This window comes from Pleurodeles waltl, chromosome 9, assembly GCF_031143425.1.
Source record: "Pleurodeles waltl isolate 20211129_DDA chromosome 9, aPleWal1.hap1.20221129, whole genome shotgun sequence".
Classification (NCBI taxonomy): Eukaryota; Metazoa; Chordata; class Amphibia; order Caudata; family Salamandridae; genus Pleurodeles; species Pleurodeles waltl.
This window is the reverse complement of record NC_090448.1, coordinates 379,699,837-379,720,980: the sequence shown is the minus strand read 5'-3', so window position 1 is coordinate 379,720,980 and position 21,144 is coordinate 379,699,837. Positions and strand designations below refer to the sequence as shown.

The 21,144-nt window shown below is 43.6% G+C and overlaps 1 protein-coding gene across 1 annotated transcript in view; it reads right to left on the bottom strand.

Moving 5' to 3' along the window:
* Positions 1–1,412: 1,412 nt before the first annotated feature.
* BICRA (BRD4 interacting chromatin remodeling complex associated protein) overlaps positions 1,413–21,144 on the bottom strand; it is a 508,223-nt gene continuing 488,491 nt past the window's right edge. Inside the window, exons 17-18 of the mRNA XM_069206977.1 lie at positions 8,848–8,950; positions 1,413–8,069 (exon numbers count right to left, since the gene is read on the bottom strand). Of these exons, the coding sequence (XP_069063078.1) occupies positions 6,862–8,069; positions 8,848–8,950 (1,311 nt within the window). The 3' untranslated portion in view covers positions 1,413–6,861. The remainder of the gene's footprint in view (positions 8,070–8,847; positions 8,951–21,144) is intronic.

The window sequence follows — 21,144 nt, the reverse complement described above, 5'->3', positions numbered from 1 at the left end:
AGTGACTCCAAGGGCTAGGTGACTAGTCCCCTGTTCCCCACCAGGGACATAAATGCTGAAGTAAGCATAGCTAATCTACCTGTTGATGGATGTCAAAGTGCCTGCTGGGAGGCAGAGCCCTAGTCTGCTTGTGGTGTAAACAAGTCCATGATACCCGTGGACATAGTGTAGGAGTGGACCCTAGTCCTCCTGCACGAAAGAGACATTCACCTGTGGACAACCGCTGAAGACCAATTTAATCGGAGACCAGTCATCCAGTGACAACTGGACCTGCAATGGATTCTAAGACATTATGAGGGAATCAAATCCTAAGGCCAGAGAAAACACCTGAAATTCATAGTTCCGGGTTTACAATAGCTTTAACTCTTGAGAATATTCTAAATTAACATGCTGTGGACTAATATACCTCCTACAGTTTGGGCCTGGAGATACATGTTGAAAAATGAAACATCTCATTTTAGGTGTCAACCACAGGTAGTAAAGTATGACTCATGGTAAAGTTCTTGCAGATACAGCTAATTTGCACTAGCAGATGTGTTTCTCTCACTCAACCGTATTACTGTCTTGTGTACCTCCTATTGTTAATTCCTCAACAGAAAGCAGATTGTGTAAATGGGTTAACTGATGGACTTCACAATAGTAATGGGCCTAACTTCACCTGCATGAAAAAATAATACACTAATAAACAAAGACTACTTTTTTTTTTAAACCTGTCCATTATATATTGGATGCCTTCGAACCATGGAAAATGATTTACCAAACCATCATGTGATGGTCTTTTCTGCATCCATGTTTAGACTGAATGCTAACCAATGCCACAAAAGGTAAAATTCAATTTCTGGTGTCATCATTTCAGTATATGCTTGGTGTAGTGATTTCTTACGTATCATGGATCATATGTGCATTATTCTCCAGTTCTTACATGATCATTTGCAACAACAGCTAAGTAAAGGGTTAATGGGAAAGGGCTACAGAGGCAATTACACACCATCACCAGTGTCCAAGCCCGATTTACATTGTTGGCAAAAGGCATACACTGACCATGTCCACATCATCACGTTCTTCTCCATTCTGGTATTTGGTGGTCCTAGGTTGAGGACACCATAACATCAGTTCCTGAGAATTCAAGGTCAACCCTTACAACACTTTTTTAGGCAGCACAAATGTTGTCCAAAACTTACAATTAAATACTTCAAAAATTACCTAATAAAACTGATGAATCCCATCATACATCAATGATGTGAATCCAACCCCAAGCATCTCAAGAAAAATGACTTGTGTGATACACTGAATCCTGACACTTCATGTAACTAGTCTGTAGTGTAGAAAACGAGCAAGCTGAATACAGTCTAGACAAACTAAGAATTCTGTATTCACTTAACTAATTAAGGTAAAAAAAACATTAACACAGGTGCCGTTTTTAAAAAGGAGCAATTTAATTTACACAGAAGTACTAAATGTACATAATTCTTTAAAAAAATCATTGTACACAATAAATACAGTACAAAATTATTTTGTAGTACTATATTTTGTTTTTCTGACTGTAATCGCGTTCACTGATACCAGCGGTAGGTGGGGGAGGAGAGACGAAAAATACCTTTCTCATTGCCACTAACATTGTGTGTGTGTGTGTGTGCTGGGGTGAAGAGGTGAAACAGTAGCAGAGTCCATGGAATTCTGGGCTTTTTAACAGAAGATTAACTGTCCTTGCAGTTGATAAAGGACATTTCCTGCAGTAACTTCTGAAGACTAAGCGGCACAGGGGGGATATTATGAAAATATGAATGAGCATGGGAAGTTCTCAAAAAATAAACAGCACATTCATGAACTCCTGAAATGTAAACAAAAACATGCAAAAGTAAAATAAAAAACGTTATGGTCACTTGATTTGTTTTATAAAAAAAAATTCAGACATTAAATAAAAATCATAACTTGTGCCACCCCTCATTGTGAGTGATGAAGCAGACATTTAGGCATAGTGAAGAGGAAACTAAAGCCACATCCCGATAATCACAGTAATAATAATTTGTTCACTCTTCCTCACCTCCCCGCCTTTCCTAATGAGAAATCATTTGGTTTTCTTCTGTCTGAGAAAATGTGGTCTTATTGCTGCTTGTTTCACAAGTTTTCCAGAATGGTCTTGATTTAGCCAACCATGATTAAATCACTACTCTTTTGCATAAACTATGCTGCCCGATTACCATTGCTTTTGTACTCCATCCTTTGGGCCTCTAGGAATTTCCTCCCTCAAACGTTATTTCCAGTACACATTACAGTTAGGTTTTAGCATCAGTCTACATCAACCAGTAAAAAGACACAACGTCAAGGCTCGTGTTCCATCCATCAAATTATGGAGAGGGTTGTTTAGTATCACCTTCCGATGAACTGTGTCCTGGTTATTCCACTTACCATCTTTTTCTGATCGCCTTGAGAGCTACCTAAATTTAAGATTTTATGTAGAGTTAGGGTTTTCCGAGATTTTGATACTTGACTACTGAGGCTCCAGGCCTTCCCTAATGTGAACAAGAGATGTATCATGCTAAAGGAGGCTCAGGAAGTTATATCAAATTAGCTGATGAAACTTCTGGAACAGACCAAACATTTCCTGACATGCTTTACTTTAAACCACGAAATTGAAACACAATGATTTGTGGTCTAAACGTCTTGGTAAAAAAGAAATTGCAATTTTTCATATGAATGAATATGGTACCTAGTCCAGGCCTTGCTGTAATGTTGAATTCTTCTTTTCAAAGCAAAGATGACAGCAGCATATATCGGAATGCACTCTGTATAAAGATGGTGCACAGCAGCTGCGTAACACTAATCCAGGAGTAACCTACACTTTCAGGTGTCTTAGCTTTCAATGCCTACAATTTTTCCTCATTTCCCACGACAAACTATATAGTTGATATTTTTTTCATTTGTTGGTAAACAAACACCAATAAGGTGTATACCTAATCACCAGAAAAAATCTTCAATTTTCATATCATCTCAATTGATGAAGCTTCGCAGTTTAACACATATGGCCTTTGTGGTGGGGTAGGCAGAAGTGGTGTAAGTAAGGCTTTGACAACACTGGTGTGCTGCTTGCTTGAACCAAAAAATGTTATTTTTACACAGAAATGGGAATAAAGAAAAATTCAGAAGTAACATTGTTGCAAATTTAAAAAAATAAGCAACAGTGAAGCCGTTAGGTTTTAGGTGTTTTTAATGACAGCCACTTGGTCTCTACTGGCCAAAAAGTAAACAAAACAAAAAAAAAGATAAATCATGCAGGGAGATGAAAGGGAGTTTGCAGTTTGGGAAACAGAAAATCCTTGGTGCATTTTTCTTGAGGGCACACAAGAGATGAAGTTCATTTTGCACCACCAGAGAAACATTCCATTATGGACCGGCAATCAGTTTGCCATATTGGCATTCTAATTACAACAGGTAGAATTAGACTTAAGTGGATCCTAAAACGACCTCTGGAATTAAAAAATAAATAAACTTCACTCTGCTTTTTGTTGCTGCAGGCAAGGGCTTTACTACGAACTTTAGCAAACTAAGCCTGTAATGAAAAAGCCAGTAGGAAATTGCATATTGAAGAGATCTGGGTACTACTTAGTGGCAAGGGAAATCTGAGGTTTTCACAACCATTGTTATGTTCCAGTTGCAATCTTTGTTTTACTGAACATAATAGTAAATGGAAGAAAAGCACAGAAAATACCCTTTAGCTATTTGGAGCATTCTGCCACAGACAATGGATCTTCTATTATGTTATGTAGTAAGTCCTAGCATGCCACTGATTTCTACCAAACGATCCTTCTTAAGGTGTTCATTGTTACTTGTTGTGCACCAGGAAAAAAGAATTGTAATATTTCAGAGCCTAATGCCAGATATTCAGATTTTCACAGCAAAGGGGGGTAACAACTTTCCAAAAATTATTTAATTATCGATCAGGATTAAGACGAGTTTGGCCACTGTCAGCAGAATAAAGAATGTATGAATATATGAACTGAGTGGCATGCCTCGATACAACTTTGTCTCTGTAGGAGCTAAAATCTATGGGTAATGAAGGATCCCAAGAAAGCTTCCCCCTTGTAGAGATGATGAATTAAAAGGGGTGGCTCATCTACTGAAACAAGTTTTGTTCTCTTGGATCGCTTTTCCTAGCTAAAGACGACCTTTCCAGAAGTCCCTAGGACACTAAAACAATGCAAATTGGAAAAATGTGCATAGGCATGGTCCAAAGATAGACACTACTGTCCCCACAGTCTGACATTGGTTGCTCCCATGCACAAAATGTTTACTGATGGAAAAGAATCAACTCTAGTTCACTGAAAAATATTTTTTGTTTTTATTCAGAAGGGAGATATATAGTTTGGGAGTTTATTGGAAGTACTTCTTGAAACATTTGAATTCACCACTATAATTCAATGAGGCTGGGGTGAACCCATGAGTCAGTTGGCATCAATTTGCAAGGTAAGTGTACAAGTAGACAGCTGCTTTTTAAATATGCAGTGCTACAAAAGCCAAAAATGAAAACTGATGCTTTGAGAAGATTATGTCCAGAAGCCTAGTACCGTGAACAACCTTACCCTTAACTGCTGCCCTACATTCAAACAGAGACAATGCCTCTGGGCGTGGAGTACAAAATTCTGGAAATGCGTCTATTAGGACTGTGATACAGAGACAGTAAACATCTTGCAGACTAGGTGGAACTTGTTGAAGAGTCAGCAATCTAAAGTCTCAGTTCTTTACCTTATTTATGAACCGCAAGCTCAAGATGAGTTTTAGACTTGCACGTTTGCCATTTTTATGTACTGGGTTTATAAAGTGAGGGCAAGACGGTTTGGCTGGAAAAACGCTGCATGGAAATGTATGAACTCAAGGCAGTAACCCATCAGCAATGTACAGGCAAACCACTGATGCTGGTTTTCTGCCCATTCTTTCTCTTATTGGGGTGCTGAGTACTTAGGAGGAAACGGGGTGTGGGGCTTCCTGGAGTAAAGGGGCAAGACATTGTTGATGCTGGCTACTTTCCAGAAGCTGAACCCAGTACAGAAAACCAGTAAACCCCGCCAGAAAAATAACAGCTCTTCCCTCGTCTGAAATGGGCGATGCCAAGATTGGCTCGACCAGTGTATGACTTATGTACACTGGAAGGTCTGTTTGCAAGGTTTACAACAGAAAGTGCAGTTCACAGGTAGTTGATTCGAAGAGTTGAATCCTATTTCCATTTTTGGGAAAGGAGAAGGAGGATAAAAGAAGAGTAGAACTATTTCATTCTGACAAAGGAATCAAAAACAGGAATAAAGGAGTGTTCGCATTACTGTTCAATTACCTTATTTTATCCACTGCATCTACTTGATTTTACTGATACTTCTTTCTCTGAGTTAATTTGCTATCATGTTGCCATCTTTGAAACATTTATAACTCAGCAGACTTCACCCACCAAAATCTAATGTGGCCCAGAGGATGGAAGTACTGCCAGTTTCATAAGTGCTAGTCCAGTAGGAATATCTAGGTGAAGAGAATTTGCTTAGACATGGGTGTGCAAATTTTACATTCTGTGAAAAACCAACCATGGAATCAGTTTATTTCCCAAAGGGCATGCAACTTTCTGCTCAACAATCTGAATCACTGATTTTAGCCTAGAGAACAGGAATGGTCTTCAAACTTAACTGCTGCAGCGAGCACCTGGATTCTTAAACTCGCCATTGGAAATTGGCAAAATTGTTCTTTTGATGCAAAAAGGTGCCAAAGAAATAAAATATGCTGTTTGTGGAAAATTAAGTGCACAGAAGTATCACAAGAGGAAAACAATGCTGTACACAACTCATGATATCATTGGGGTGCTGCAGCACATTCTTTAAAGAGGACGGTTGCTTCCTGTTATCCCCTGAATACGATTTAGCCAATAAGGGAAGGAAAATGTAATTTTGGAGGAATATGAAAGATAATATTTAACTGTGGTGACCATGTGATCTCTGGGGACTGTGATGTAGCAGAGGGCTTCTAACCTTGAGTTTATACCTACAGCCGAGTGCTTTTAAATGAACAAAAATTACAAGGCTTTAAGAAAGGCTAATTAAAGTAATGAGTTCATTTCCTGTATTCCTCTTAAAACCCTCTTATGGAGCAGTGCATTTTAGTAGAGTTTCTCGTTTTTCCCACCTGCACAGTTTTGTTACACCAAGCTAATTCGTCCACTCAATCCACCTCTTCAGCGGCCTCTCCATGACATAAACAAAAGCTCTCTGTAAACATTGTTTTAAAAACAAAAAAGAAAATAATATCTGTCATGTATTCACCATTGGAACAATCCATTTGCTAGGCAAAGGAAGGTCTCGGAGGCCTCTGACTCCCCAATTTGAATAACTTATATTTTCTTTTTAAAATAATAGAATTCTACCAACCCCTCCCATCTCCTTCTCTTTACTGCAAGGTCCTCTTCTGCTTGCTGACTCAACATGATCAATCCATAGACAGGCAGGGGAGAAAAATACAGGGTGTGATTGGGGCAAGACAACAAGCCACCAATTAAAAGGTCACTGATACATAATCTATACAAAAAAATAAAAAAAACGAAATGTCCACCATTTGGTCTCTCCTCTTACGCCATTTCGATTTCTCTCTTTTGGGCACAGACAGGAAAAAGTGAGGCAGCGAGGACATCAGACGGCGCCAAGACGTGGCTACGGCTTTTGCCTTCCCCTTGGCCAAGACACCTGGAAGAATAAGGCCATGATGGCACTCGACCAGCCAACATGGACACAACGGTTCTGCCCTTGTTGGCTCTTCTCGGTTCCCCAGATCCTTTCTAATCCGTTAGATATGCCTTTTCATTTCTCCTCCAGTTCCAATAGGGTCTCTCTGTTATCTGTTTAACGTCCTGGCGCTGAGGCTACCATTGTGACTGGGTGCAAGGTAAGAGTCTGTGCGGTGTACAGGGGAGGAGAAGGGCGAGGAAGAGGAGTTGTAGGAAGAAGGCGTCCGGACGGCTGGGCCTCCGGTCTGAGGTTGCTGGAGATTTAAAATGCTGTCAATAGCACTTTGTAGATGCTCATTCAGGGTATCGTCCTGTGGACTGTCACTAGAGAAGCTAGCATTATCCACATCAAATGAGTCAGATTTCCTGCGCTTGGCAGGTGGTAATGGAACCTCCCAGGAGAGCCCATGGGCAGGGACATGGTCTGGTGGTTCATGTTTTACCAACCTGTTACAGCATTCATCCTGCACCTCAGCAAGTTCCTTCATAAGGCCACTGGAAGAATCCCCAGGTTTTGGGGCAGGACAACCCTGCAATGTAAGGGAACGGGCATCTGCTCTGTTCAAAAATCTAATCCTGGAGACCTCATCCACTCTGCCCTTCTCTGCCAAAAAATTGGGGCTGCTGTGTGACGTGATGACACTTCTGGAGCCATCTTCTTGTTTGATTAACAGAGTGGTAGGGGCCCGTTCTGACTTGAGGATCCCTGCCTTTGGGATGGGTTCAATCACTTTTTCTGTGACAAACGCATCCACATTCTCACGATATGTTTTGCGAAGAGGCAGGCGACAGTATGGTGCAGTGGACTTCCTCTCAGCAGGAGCTGGGGTGCTGTGATCTAAGTTTCCATTCATCTGCCCAGCAGTCGCAGTGCCTGCTGGAGCAGGAGCAGCAGCTGTTGTGGTGGTGGCAGTAGATGGCTGGCTGACAGTTCGGATAACTGTACAGACAGGTGGTGCCGGCTGGTGGATGGGGTCAAGGGCAGTGTTGTGAACAACCTTGCTGAGTCCAGCTTCTTGTTTGATCTTGAGCTTCAGGCCAATCCGACTTCGTGCTTCATACGTTTTAATTGGGGGTCTGTTCCTACATGGCATGGCATCCTCGTCTGCATCCAGGGAGGGAGATGATTTGGCCCACGTGACAGAAGGTGAACCCCCACCGTGCTTAATAACCAGCTTAGTTGGGTTAATCTGAGTGGCTGATTGCGTGGGTGGAGACTTTAGATGTTCTGCAAGGGGTGCAGTACCCGAAGCGGAGAGAGGAGCCTGCGGGGAAACGAAGTTCTGCGATCTGGAAGATGAGGAAACATATTCATCTGCAAAAAAAAAAAAAAAAAAAGTACTTCACAAATAATGAAAAACGAAACAATCCAACACTTGACAATGAAGATGGCACACTACACGTTAGGTGAGTAGTAACAAATACCAGCTATTTCTTTGGAAAAGTGGTAAAGGAATGTTACAACCATTCCCAAAAAATCCAACCTGCTGTGTATCCTACTGCATTATAAGCTAAATGCTCATTCAATCCTTAACCTATCTACTTAATCTTGATCGCATTTGCCAAAATCAGTAGGGTTTTGAATGTATTGCAGGTAGGTAGGGTAGGTAGAAGAAAAAGGCTAGTTGATCAACAGGGGACTTTCATCTAAATGTTCCATTAATCATACAAGTTTTGTCCCCATGCACATTTAACGACATGCATCCTCGCAATCTGGCTGAAGTGGTTACCAATTAGCCTCGGGTTCCAATATTTACAAAATAGGGTCCTTCGCCAATTACCAAAATCCCATTGGGATGAAAAGGAATTGTACACCTCTTTAAATATACAGCAATGCAGGACACAGGGCAAGTAAATCTAACACCTGGCAACCCAAAATCACAAACCAGGGTGCATCGTTTTGTTTAGGTAAAAGGGGTTTGGTAAAAAGGCATCAACAGCTGTTGCTTTTTTTTTTTAATGTGCTGTTTGGGTTGAGTGAGAAACTAGGAGGATGTAGCATGAAGAATGAGGATCAGGCATGCCAGAATAAACTAATAAGAACTTCTGTAAACAAGCAAAAAGACATGTAAAAAATTAGATCTTGGACGAACCTGGTTTTTCCTTGGCCAGCTGTCTGTCCTGTGACAAGGTTATTTTCTCCTCTTGGATGAACATCCGGTCAATCATAACCATCTCGGCAGACGGACTAACCCTCTGTAAGTCAGGAATACAACTGTTAAAATACTGCACAGACGAGATACATATCTCCAGCAAATGAACCCCTCTCTAAGCCCATCATCAAAAATTCTCAAAGTACGGGCCCGAGAGTACATGGAATATGGGAAGGCAGAATGACCCGACCTCTCTATATCCAGGTATCTGACAGAGTCATGTTGGCGAGATGTGCTCTCCACCTGGTGAGTGCTGCATCGATGATGACTAGTAATTGCAGAAGTGGGTCTAAGAAAGGTCTGCCAAGCAAGGGTACGTTGCTGTTCCACACTGTAGATAGCGTGTAGTGCTGGCCTTCATTAACATTAGATCTGCTCAATGACTTTCCGCTTGGGATCATTGTCTCGTGAGGCACTCTTGGAGTGGGTGCATGTGTAGTCTGGAGTGTGCACAATTGCTATGCAACAGGTCATCATACCAAACAATATCATTACAGTCCTTACAGGGAGTGGACAAATGGACTGTACATAAGGAAGCAGCTGCTGAAAATTCTATCAGCCTCTGCTGGCTGAGGTAGGCTTCCCCTGTGACAGCGTTTGACACTGAGCCCATTAAGACACTGCTGTGAGTGTGTGCTAGGCATTGTTGCCTGCTCTTTAATCAGCTAGTTGTTGAGATAAGGAATAAATTAATGCAGCTTTTGCAGAGATGTGCGGTCGACATTACCATGCACTTTGAAAACACTTTAAGAGCATTAGTAAATCTGACAGGGGAATGAATTGAATTGGTAGTGTTGCAGAGCAGGGTTGTGTCCCCCTGCCTTTGATGCGCTGGAGTTAAACTCATGCCCCTCTGAGTCTTCTCTGTTTGGGGCCCTGCTGGCTTCAAAGTAGATGAGGCCTTTTATAGGACTTCTCCCTCAGATGTGCTCAAGAACAGCTTCTCAGGGCTGGGTGTCAGCTGGAAAACTCGTCCTCCTCACATGAACGTCAATTCACCACAACGGCAGGGGTAGCAGAAGTGACATCATATGCCAGTTAACTTTTACTCATACACGCTTACACATATTCTCACACTCTCACCCACAACATACATTTAAAAGCATTTTTTACCTACTTCGGCAGCAAGATAGGGTCATATTTTAGCTAAATGTAATCCATTGTTTATTACACTAACAGTGAATAATAAAATATTATTCACTATTAGTGTAATAAACAATTGACAGAAAACAACGGAAGCCGAGCAGCCCTCGTGTTTCTGGCACTGATTTTACCACCTCTGAGTCCAGATGTCGCAAAGGCAGTGCCAGGGGTCGTAATGGGCAAGCTAGGGGTCGCAGCTGCAAACCCTGCCAACCCCTAAATGACGTCCATGCCTCCTCAATGTTGAGAAGGCAGTATACAAGGATGTTATTGGGAGTGTCTTTGGAAGATGCCTGCTGAATTTTGGCATACCATCATCCCGCCCCAGAGTCTTTATATTTTATAACTCAAGGTCGCCGTACTGGTCACACCAAGGTATTTTGTATTACACCATGTGTAGAATTGTAAGAAGGTGTGTACCATCACCCCCTTTCTGTATTCACTCTCTGAAACAAGCTCAAAGGTTTTAAAGGTGACTAGAGAGGGTGTTGGATAGTGCACCCGGGCTGTAATCAACGGTGATGGTCGGGTGGTTTGTCAACTGATAGAACAACCGGATAGAAACCGAAAATATGGTGATTATTAAACAAGCCTTCACTTTCTAATAGTAGAGCAGAAAGGCCTGAAAAAAGTGCCACGGTACACAGTGTCCAAGTGTTAGAAATTGAGTTTCTGGTTGGCTAAGGTAGGCACCTCAGCCAACCAGAAACTACCACTAGTCAGGGCAAGAGAGCTACACACCCAATATTACCCTTGCTCAACCCCTCTGTAGCTTGGCACAAGCAGTCAGGCTTATCCCAGAGGCAATGTGTAAAACGTATGCACAACACACCCACAACACTAGTGACAATAAATACACCACAAAGAAAACTCGAAAAGTAAAAAAAAACATACTGCATTGCACCAAACATCATTAGATCAAAAACGACATGTATTAGTAGTACCCCCACTCTACAAGCAGTTGTCAGATCATCACACAGGTTACTAATACTTTGCTAAGCAAGCAGTTGCCAGGTAAGTACATAGGTTACTAGGATTCCCATATGACAAACATCAGTGACACCACCCTCCCTCTGCATATATCGCAGATCCTGAGAACATGTATGCCCCCCCCCCACTTCAACATGGTAACCATGCCATATAGAATGAATCAGGTCACAGGAATAACGCAGACACGATGAGGGTAATCGTACCGTAATTAAACATAACTTGTCTTCGGAAAGTCGCTTCCCGACTGAGCGCGGCTCAGCGCTCCTGCTCGCCTCTCAGGTGAAATGCAGTCATCCGCTCCTTTCACAAGGGCCACCTCAGGCAAGTAACCCTCAGCAGGATGGGGCCTCTGTTGAGGCTTCCCACCCATCCGGTGAGGGACAGGAAAACTGTCCCCAAAACAGGGTGCAGATTCCTCTAGGGCTTCGTCTCAAGCACTCACTCTACCGACTATCCAGTTGGCCCGGTTTTCACTCTGGGTCCTCCTTTGATCAACAATGTAGGAAAGTACCCTCTTTTTGGCATGGTTACCCCCACTTTTTGCCTATTAGTAGGCTTAGACTGTTTACACTGGGATCCTGCTAACCAGCACCCCAGTGATTGTGCTCTCTCCCTCCAAATTTGGGTGCATAGGACTTTTGTGCACTCAACAATTGGCATACTGGTGTCCTCTTATAAGTCCCTATTATATGGTACTTAGGTACCAAGGATATTGGGACACCAGGGGTCCCCCATGGGCTGCAGCATGTATTGTGTCACCCATGAGAGCCCATGCAAAATGTGTCTGCAGGCCTGCCATTGCAGCCTGCGTAAAAAGGAGCATGCACCATTTCACCACAGGTCGCTGCACCAGGTCACTCTAAGGCACCCCTATGGTAAGCCCCTCCTAGCCCAGAGGGCAAGGTGCAGGTCACTGTGTGTGAGGGCACCCCTGCATGAGCAGAGGTGCTCCTACGAACTCTAGTTCTGTTGCACAGGTCTTTGTAAGTGTGCAGAAGCCATTTTACACTGTGTCCAGCTACATAATGGTAACTCTGATCCTGGGCATGTTTGGTATCAAAATTGATGCCAGTATTGGTTGCCTCATTCCATACACTCTTGGGGCTCCTTAGAAGACCCCCCAGTATTGCTCCTACCATTCTTCTAGGGTTTTCCGGGAAGCCCATGCTCCGTCACCCCTCAGACAGGTTTCTGCCCTCCTGCTCGACCGGAGTTACAGTGGAGTCTTGCATGCCAAATCTGGGGACCCACCCACAAGGGAGTCCCTAATTAGCCCTAATAGGGGGTTTGGTCACCTTGCAAGGTCACCGCCTGTCAGGAGGGGTTTCTGACATCACCTGTCCGACCTGGCCGCTCAGATGATCCCAGGGGCCTCTGCCCATCTTAGTGTGAGGATGACAGTCGAGTGGCCGTCTGGAGGAGCTCTGGGCACCACCCTTGGGGTGATGGACAGGGGAGTTGTCACTCCCCTTTCCTTTCTCCAGTTTCGCACCAGAGCAGGAGCCACAAGTCCATGGACTGGTGCAAACCAGTTTATGCAAGGAGGGTACCAAATGTATCCTTCAAAGCAAACCAGTGGCTTGGGGAGGCTACCCCTCCCAAGCCTTATAACACCTATTTCTAAGGGAGAGAGTGTTGTATCCTCTCTCTCCCTGCTTCAGCTGGTCGAGCAGCAGGAGGGGAGAAACCTGTCTGAGGGACTGCTGCAGCGTGGGCTGCTTGCAAACAATGGAACACAGGTAGGAGCATTACTGCAGGGGGGTCACCTAAGGAGCTCCCAGAGTGCATAGAATCATGCCACCAATACTGGCATAAGTATTAGAGTATGATTCCAGCATGTTTGATACCAAACATGCCTAGGTGACCTATTGCCAGTACACAGGTAAAAATGGCTTTCACGCACTTAGGAAGTCTGGTGCATTGGAACTGGAGTTCGTAGAGGTACCAATGCTCATGCAAGGGGTGCCCCTCACACACAGCAACCTGCACCCTGTCCTTTGGGCTGAAAGGACCTACCATAGAGTGACTTACTGTGACCTGGTGTAGTGACCATTAGTGAAAGGGTGCAAGCACCTTTTCATCCAAGCTGCAATGGCAGGCCTGCAGACACATTTTGCATGGGCTCCCATGGGTGGCATAATACAGGCTGCAGCCATAGAAGACCCCTGGTGTCCCAATGCCCTGGGTAACTAAGTACCATTTACTAGGGACTTGTATGGGTGCACCAGTATGTCAACTTTAGGGTGTACAAAGCACTAAGGCAACCAAATTTGGAGGGGGTCAGCACAATCACTGGGGTCTTGGTTAGCAGGATCCCAGTGAAAACAGTCTAGGCACACTGATAGCAGACAAAAAGTTGGGGTAACCATGCCGAAAAGAGGGTACTTTCCAACAGTCATCTTGTGCTCTGGAGGCACTACAGGGAATGCACACTTCCAAGCTACAACGAAGGTCTCCTCTCAACCTCTTAGAGGGGATAGGGGATCTATGCGGGGAGGGCACAAGGATGCTTCCATGCACCCAAGCAGGCAATAATCTAAGTAAAGTGCTCTTCACATGCTGTGTTTAAGGAAGAAGGTGCTCTTCCCTCTCCTGGTGCCAATCAAGCACTTTTCACACACTTCACAAGAGTAATGGGTCACTCCACCCATGCCCCACACACGGAGCAGCACCAAAAACATCTGAAATGTAGGGGAGACATGGGGCATAGCATCCAGCCCATGGGGACAGCTGTGGGGCACAAGGCGGTAGGGTCCAGGCAAGCTGGCCAGCACAAGGGCCCAGAAAAAAGCAGTGGCAGCCCCTCTAGTGACCGAGCAGGTCACAGGTCAGACCAACAGCAGAGCAGTCCCAAGGCGGTTCCTGGCGAGTCCCTCCAGCAGCCTCTAGTGTGTCTCTTGTTCTCTGTGTTAAAAAAAATACATGGGGAACAACCCTTATATGTATAATCATTTTGCCCAGCTTCTAAAAGTGGGGAGAAAGTTCCAACAAGCTCTAATCAGTTCCAGGAATGCCCAGTCTCCCTCCACAGTGGCTCCAGACATCAGTAAGGGGTAAAGGAGCCTTGTGTGTCGGGGCAGGACACAGTCTATACAAATGGAAGTGCGCTTGCCTCTACCTCTCGCAGCCCAGGAATACCACTCAGTATGAGGATGTACTCCTATTACACCTCCACCCATCCTGCGTGATGTCTGTCTGGAAAGTATGCACAAAGCCCAGCTGTCACTCTACCCCAGACGTGGATTGGAGTCAACCTGCAAAAGCACCAGCGTTATAAGCACAGAGAAATGCCAACTTTCTAAAGGTGGTATTTCTACAATAGTAATAAAAAATCCACCTACACCAGTAAGCACCATTTCTCACTATCATTCCAACAGATCAGAAAATACTACAGAGCCATATGAAAGGGCATTTCCAAAGCAACCCTATGATAGAGGTAGCACTCACAGCAGTGAGAAACCAATTATGCTGCTTGTCACAACTAGGACAGGCCATACAACAAGGCACATGTCCTACCTCTGACCTACACAGCTGCCTAGGGCCTACCTTAGGGGTAACCTATATGTAATAAAAGGAGAGGTCAGGCCTGGCAAGTACATTTAAATGCCAGGTCCATGTGGCATTAAACTGTGCACACAGGCCCAGCAGTGGCAGGCCGGAGACAGGTTTGAAAGACTACTTCTGTGGGTGGCGCAAGCTGCGCTGCAGGCCACTAGTAGCATTTAATTTACAGGCTCTGGGTATAGGGGATACCACTGTACAAGGGACTTACAGATAAATTAAATGTGACAATCAGGTGTAAGCCAATCATACCAAGTTTAGAAGGGAGGGCACATGCACTTTAGCACTGATCAGCAGTGATGAAGTGCTCAGAGTCCCAAAGCCAACAAAAAGAGGGACAGAAAAATAGGGTGAGGAAGGCAAAACATTTGGGGATGACCCTGCAAAAATTGCCAAATCCAACACCAAGCCATTGCTGGAGACGTCTGAACTCAATGGCTGAAAAAGACAATCCAGGATGGAGTCGATCCCCATGCACACTGTGGACTAAGGGAAGAGTCACAGTATGGCTTGTGACTCAAAACGACTTAGAAGAAAATCAAGTTGTAATGTTGGAGCCTAATAAGTGATGCTAGGAGTGTGCAGAGCATGTATATCTACAGCCACACATGCTGTGAACGATAGGTGTTTGTTGAATCTGTAAATGATTCACAACCTGAATATAGAATATCAATTAGTGGGAGTTTTAAGAATGTAGTAGATGTGCGACTGAAGCTCATTTAAGTAACTACTGCAGATGCCAGGTATGAATCTTGGAGAGAATCTGACTAACAGGAACGGCTTGTGATTGTATGTGTTGATTTTCAAGTTACTTCTCAACAAATGTGTTTTAGTGGATGTTTCCTTTAAACGCTACTAGCTTTTTTTTTTTAAACTGTAGTTGAATAAACTGTTAATTTACCATCTTTGCGCTTCCCTGAAAGGTGGCCATGTAATCTTATGGATTTTACAATCTACATGGTCAGTGCTGCTGCTGTAAAGGATTTACCTTTCTTGGGTTGAGGGTAAAGAAAAACGCGTTGTTGATTAATGTGCTTCTAGCATAACAGTGTATAAGAGCATTTCTGCAGGCAAATGCTTGTCTCTGGGGAAGAAATAGAACTTTAAGAGAAGATTCATATGACGAGGCCAGACAACTGTGACTGTGGTTTATCAATCCTTTTGAGATTGTGGCAATTGCCATAGATAGACAAAATACAACCACAGTTCTAAAATTCTGGAGAAGGTTTAAGATGCATAGGAATGAAGCAGCATCTTACTGACTACACCAAAACTGGTCTGGGTTTGCCCGTTGCCCATTTACTAACCTGCAATTTGATCCGAATTCCTTTTTGTTTTTGTTTACTAGAACATCATGAAGCCTGATTTGTATGAGGTTCTGATCTGGAATATCACAGTATGTTAAAAAAAAATATATGGAAAATGTCACTTACCCAGTGTACATCTGTTCGTGGCATGAAATGCTGCAGATTGACATGCTGTGCATATCCCGCCATCTAGTGTTGGGTTCGGAGTGTTGCAAGTTGTTTTTCTTCGAAGAAGTCTTTTCGAGTCACGAGATCGAGGGACTCCTCCCATTTCGGCTCCATTGCGCATGGGCGTCGACTCCATCTTAGATTGTTTTCCCCGTAGAGGGTGAGGTAGGAGTTGTGTATATAGTAATAGTGCCCATGCAATGGAGTAAGTATGTATGTACATAATGTGTTTAAAAGTGATATATATATTTGCAAATTTACAAATGTACACGTTTATTTTCTCAACTTATAACGACTACAGGCTCCCGGGGAGGTGGGAGGGCGCATGTGAATCTGCAGCGTCTCATGCCACGAACAGATGTACACTGGGTAAGTGACATTTTCCGTTCGATGGCATGTGTAGCTGCAGATACACATGCTGTGCATAGACTAGTAAGCAGTTATCTCCCCAAAAAGCGGTGGTTTAGCCTGTAGGAGTTGAAGTTGTTTGAAATAATGTTCGTAATAATGCCTGTCCTACTGTGGCTTGTTGTGTTGTTAACACATCCACACAGTAGTGTTTAGTGAATGTATGAGGCGTAGACCATGTGGCTGCCTTACAAATTTCGGTCATTGGTATATTTCCTAGAAAGTCCATGGTGGCGCCTTTCTTTCTAGTGGAGTGCGCCTTTGGTGTAATAGGCAGTTCTCTCTTTGCTTTAACATAACAGGTTTGAATACACTTAACTATCCATCTGGCAATTCCTTGTTTGGATATTGGATTTCCTGTATGAGGTTTTTGAAAAGCTACAAACAATTGTTTTGTTTTGCGAAATTGTTTGGTTCTATCAATGTAATACATTAGTGCTCTTTTTATGTCTAATGTATGTAATGCTCTTTCAGCTACAGAGTCTGGTTGTGGAAAAAATACTGGGAGTTCCACTGTTTGATTTAAGTGGAACAGTGAAATAACTTTTGGTAAAAATTTGGGGTTTGTGCGTAGAACCACTTTATGTTTGTGTATTTGTATAAAGGGTTCATGTATGGTAAAGGCTTGTATTTCACTTACTCTCCTAAGAGATGTGATAGCTATTAGAAAGGCTACTTTCCATGTTAAGTATTGTATTTCACAAGCGTGCATGGGTTCAAATGGTGGACCCATGAGTCGTGTTCATACAATATTGAGGTTCCACGAAGGAACTGGTGGTGTTCTTGGGGGAATGATCCTTTTTAGTCCCTCCATAAATGCTTTTATGACAGGGATTCTAAATAACGAGGTTGAATGTGTAGTTTGAAGATAGGCAGAAATTGCTGTGAGATGTATTTTAATGGACGAAAAAGCTAATATAGACTTTTGTAAGTGTAGTAAGTAGCTTACAATGTTTGTTGTGGACGCGTGTAATGGTTGTATTTGATTATTATGACAGTAATAAACAAATCGCTTCCATTTATTTGGGTAGCAATGTCTTGTAGTAGGTTTCCTAGCCTGTTTGATGACCTCCATACATTCTTTTGTAAGGTCTAGATGTCCGAATTCTAAGATTTCAGGAGCCAGATTGCTAGAATGAGCGATGCTGGATTCGGGTGTCTGATCTGTTTGTGTTGAGTTAACAGATCTGGTCTGGTAGTTTGATATGAGGCACTACTGACAGGTCTAGTAGTGTTGTGTACCAAGGTTGTTGTGCCCAAGTTGGTGCTATTAGTATTAGTTTGAGTTTGTTTTGACTCAATTTGTTTACGAGATACAGAAGGAGTGGGAGAGGGAGAAAAGCGTAAGCAAATATCCCTGACCAACTCATCCATAACGCATTGCCCTTGGAGTGAGGCTGTGGGTACCTGGATGCGAAGTTTTGTCATTTTGCGTTTTCTTTTGTTGTAAATAGGTCTATTTGCGGTGTTCCCCAGGTTTGGAGGTAGGTTTGTATTATCTGGGGATGAATTTCCCATTCATGGATCTGTTGGTGATCCTGACTGAGATTGTCGGCTAACTGGTTTTGAATTCCTGGTATGTATTGCGCTATTAGGCGGATGTGATTGTGAATCGCCCAATGCCAAATCTTTTGTGCTAAGAGGCACAACTGTGTTGAGTGTGTCCCTCCCTGCTTGTTTAGGTAATACATTGTCATGTTGTCTGTTTTGACAAGAATGTGTTTGTGGGCTATTAGTGGTTGAAATGCTTTCAACGCTAGAAACACTGCTAGTAGTTCGAACTGATTTATATGAAGTTGTTTCTGTTGAGTGTCCCATTGTCCCTGGATGCTGTGCTGTTTCAGGTGTGCTCCCCATCCTACCATGGAAGCGTCTGTTGTGATCACGTATTGAGGCACTGGGTCTTGGAAAGGCCGCCCTTGGTTTAAATTTATAGGATTCCACCATTGTAGCGAGGTGTGTGTTTGGCGGTCTATTAACACTAGATCCTGAAGTTGACCCTGTGCTTGTGTCCATTGTGTCGCTAGGCACTGTTGTGATGGCCGCATGTGTAATCTTGCGTTTGGGACAATGGCTATGCATGAAGACATCATGCCTAGAAGTTTCATCACTAATTTTACTTGATTTTGTAGGTTTGGGTGCATGCCTTGTATTACGTTTTGGAATGCTTGTACCCTTTGTGGACTTGGAGTGGCAATCCCTTTTTTTGTGTTGATTGTTGCTCCTAAGTATTGTTGTATTTGACACGGTTGTAAGTGTGATTTCAGGTAGTTTATTGAGAACCCTAGTTTATGAAGGGTTTCTATGATGTATTTTGTGTGTTGAAGACACTGTTTTTTAGTGTTGCTTTTTATTAACCAATCGTCTAGGTACGGGAATACGTGTATGTGCTGTCTCTGAAATGTGCTGCTACTACTGCAAGGCATTTTATAAATACCCTTGGTGCTGTTGTTATCCGGAATGGTAACACTTTGAATTGGTAATGTACTCCTTGGATTACAAACCTTAAGTATTTCCTGTGTGAAGGATGTATGGGTATATGGAAGTACGCATCCTTGAGATCTAATGTTGACATGTAGTCTTGTTGTTTGAGCAAGGGGATTACGTCTTGAAGTGTCACCATGTGAAAGTGATCTGATTTGATGTAAAGATTTAGTGTTCTGAGATCTAAGATGGGTCTCAGAGTTTTGTCCTTTTTGGGTATTAGAAAATACAGGGAATAAACACCTGTTCCTTTCTGATGGTTGGGTACCAGTTCTATTGCGTCTTTTTGTAACAACGCTTGGACTTCTAGTTATAATAGATCCAAGTGCTGTTTGGACATGTTGTGTGTTCTTGGAGGCACATTTGGTGGTAATTGTAGGAATTCTATGCAATAACCATGTTGGATAATGGCTAGGACCCACGAGTCTGTTGTTATTTCCTCCCAATGTTGGTAATAATCTGTGAATCTCCCCCCCACTGGTGTTATGTGTTGGGGATTTGTGACACTGAAGTCACTGTTTAGTTTGAGGTGTTTTGGGGCTTTGGAACTTTCCTCTAGTTTTAGGGAACTGTCCACCTCTGTATTGTCCTCGAAAGCCTCCTCTTTGATACTGGCCCTGGTATGTGGGTCTGGGTTGTGAGGTTGAGGGTTCTGTGCTTTGGGCCCGAAACCCCCCTCTAAATTGTGTCTTCCTAAACGTGCCCCTGCTCTGTGGGGAGTAGGGCGCGCCCATGGCTTTGGCCGTATCAGTGTCCTTCTTCAGCTTCTCTATAGCTGTGTCCACCTCCGGCTCAAACAACTGTTGTCCATTAAAAGCCATATTAAGCACAGCCTGTTCGATCTCTGGCTTAAACCCGGAGGTGCATAGCCATGCGTGTCTCTGAATAGTGACCGCTGTATTCACAGTTCTTGCGGCTGTGTCCGCTGCGTCCATTGCCGATCATATCTGATTGTTCGAGATACTTTGGCCCTCTTCCAGCACTTGTTGTGCACGCTGTTGGAACTCCTTGGGCAGATGTTCTATAAAGTGCTTCATTTCATCCCAATGAGCTCTGTCATATCTTGACAATAAAGCTTGGGAATTGGCAATGCGCCATTGATTGGCCGCTTGTGCTGCAACTCTTTTCCCGCTGCATCAAACTTTCGACTTTCTTTGTCGGGTGCTGGTGCATCTCCAGAGGTGTGTGAATTAGCCCTTTTACGTGCTGCACCTACTACTACTGAGTCAGGTGTCAGTTACTGCTTGATGTACACAGGGTCTTGTAGGGGGAGGCTGTTACTTTTTCTCCACCCTAGGTGTGATGGCTCTGCCTTTGACGGGCTCTTGAAATACTTGTTTCGCGTGTTTCAACATCCCTGGTAACATTGGAAGCTTTGGTACTGACTGTGTGTCGACGAAAAAATATTATATAAAAAGTCATCCTCAATGGGTTCAGTGTGCAGTGTCACATTGTGAAAAGCCGCTGCTCTGGACACCAATTGCGTGTAGGCAGTACGGTCTTCAGGTGGTGATGGTCTTGCTGGGTAGCAGTCTGGACTATTGTCTGATACTTGCGCATCATATAGATCCCACGCATCTAGGTCATTCTGGCTCATCCCTGTGTGCGTTGGAGATTGCATCATAGGGGGGGTTGCAATTGGTGACAGTTGCGGTGAGTGGTGTGGTGATGGTTGTGGCGAAAAGCGATGTGGAGTTACCTGCTTTTGCCACTTTTGCTTGTGGCTGTTTTTCTTTGTCTTGGAAAGCAAGTTTCCTTTTCATCCTTATAGGAGGGAGAGTTCTTATTTTCCCGGTTTCCTTTTGAATATGGAGCCTTCTTTGTGTATAATCTGGCTCCCCTGCTTCGACTCTTGTCCAAATTTATGTCCTTGTAGTTGTGCTGAAAGGCCTTGTTCTTCGGAGTAGGAGCTTGTTTTCGGCCCCGAAGCTGGGTGTTTCGGTACCAAAACTTTTTCTACAGTCTTTCGGCTCCGAAGCCACTTTTTTCGGTTTCGGTGTGCCGATCTCTCGGTGCCGACTTAGCTTGGAGCCGGTATCTCAGTGTCGAGTCTGGTCGGAGCCAGGTTCTCGGTGTCGAGTATACTCTGTGCCGGGATCTCGACCGGAGTCGGATGACTTCGACACGTGTGTGCCCTTTTTCGGTGCCGATGGATGGTCACCGTTTTAACGGGTTA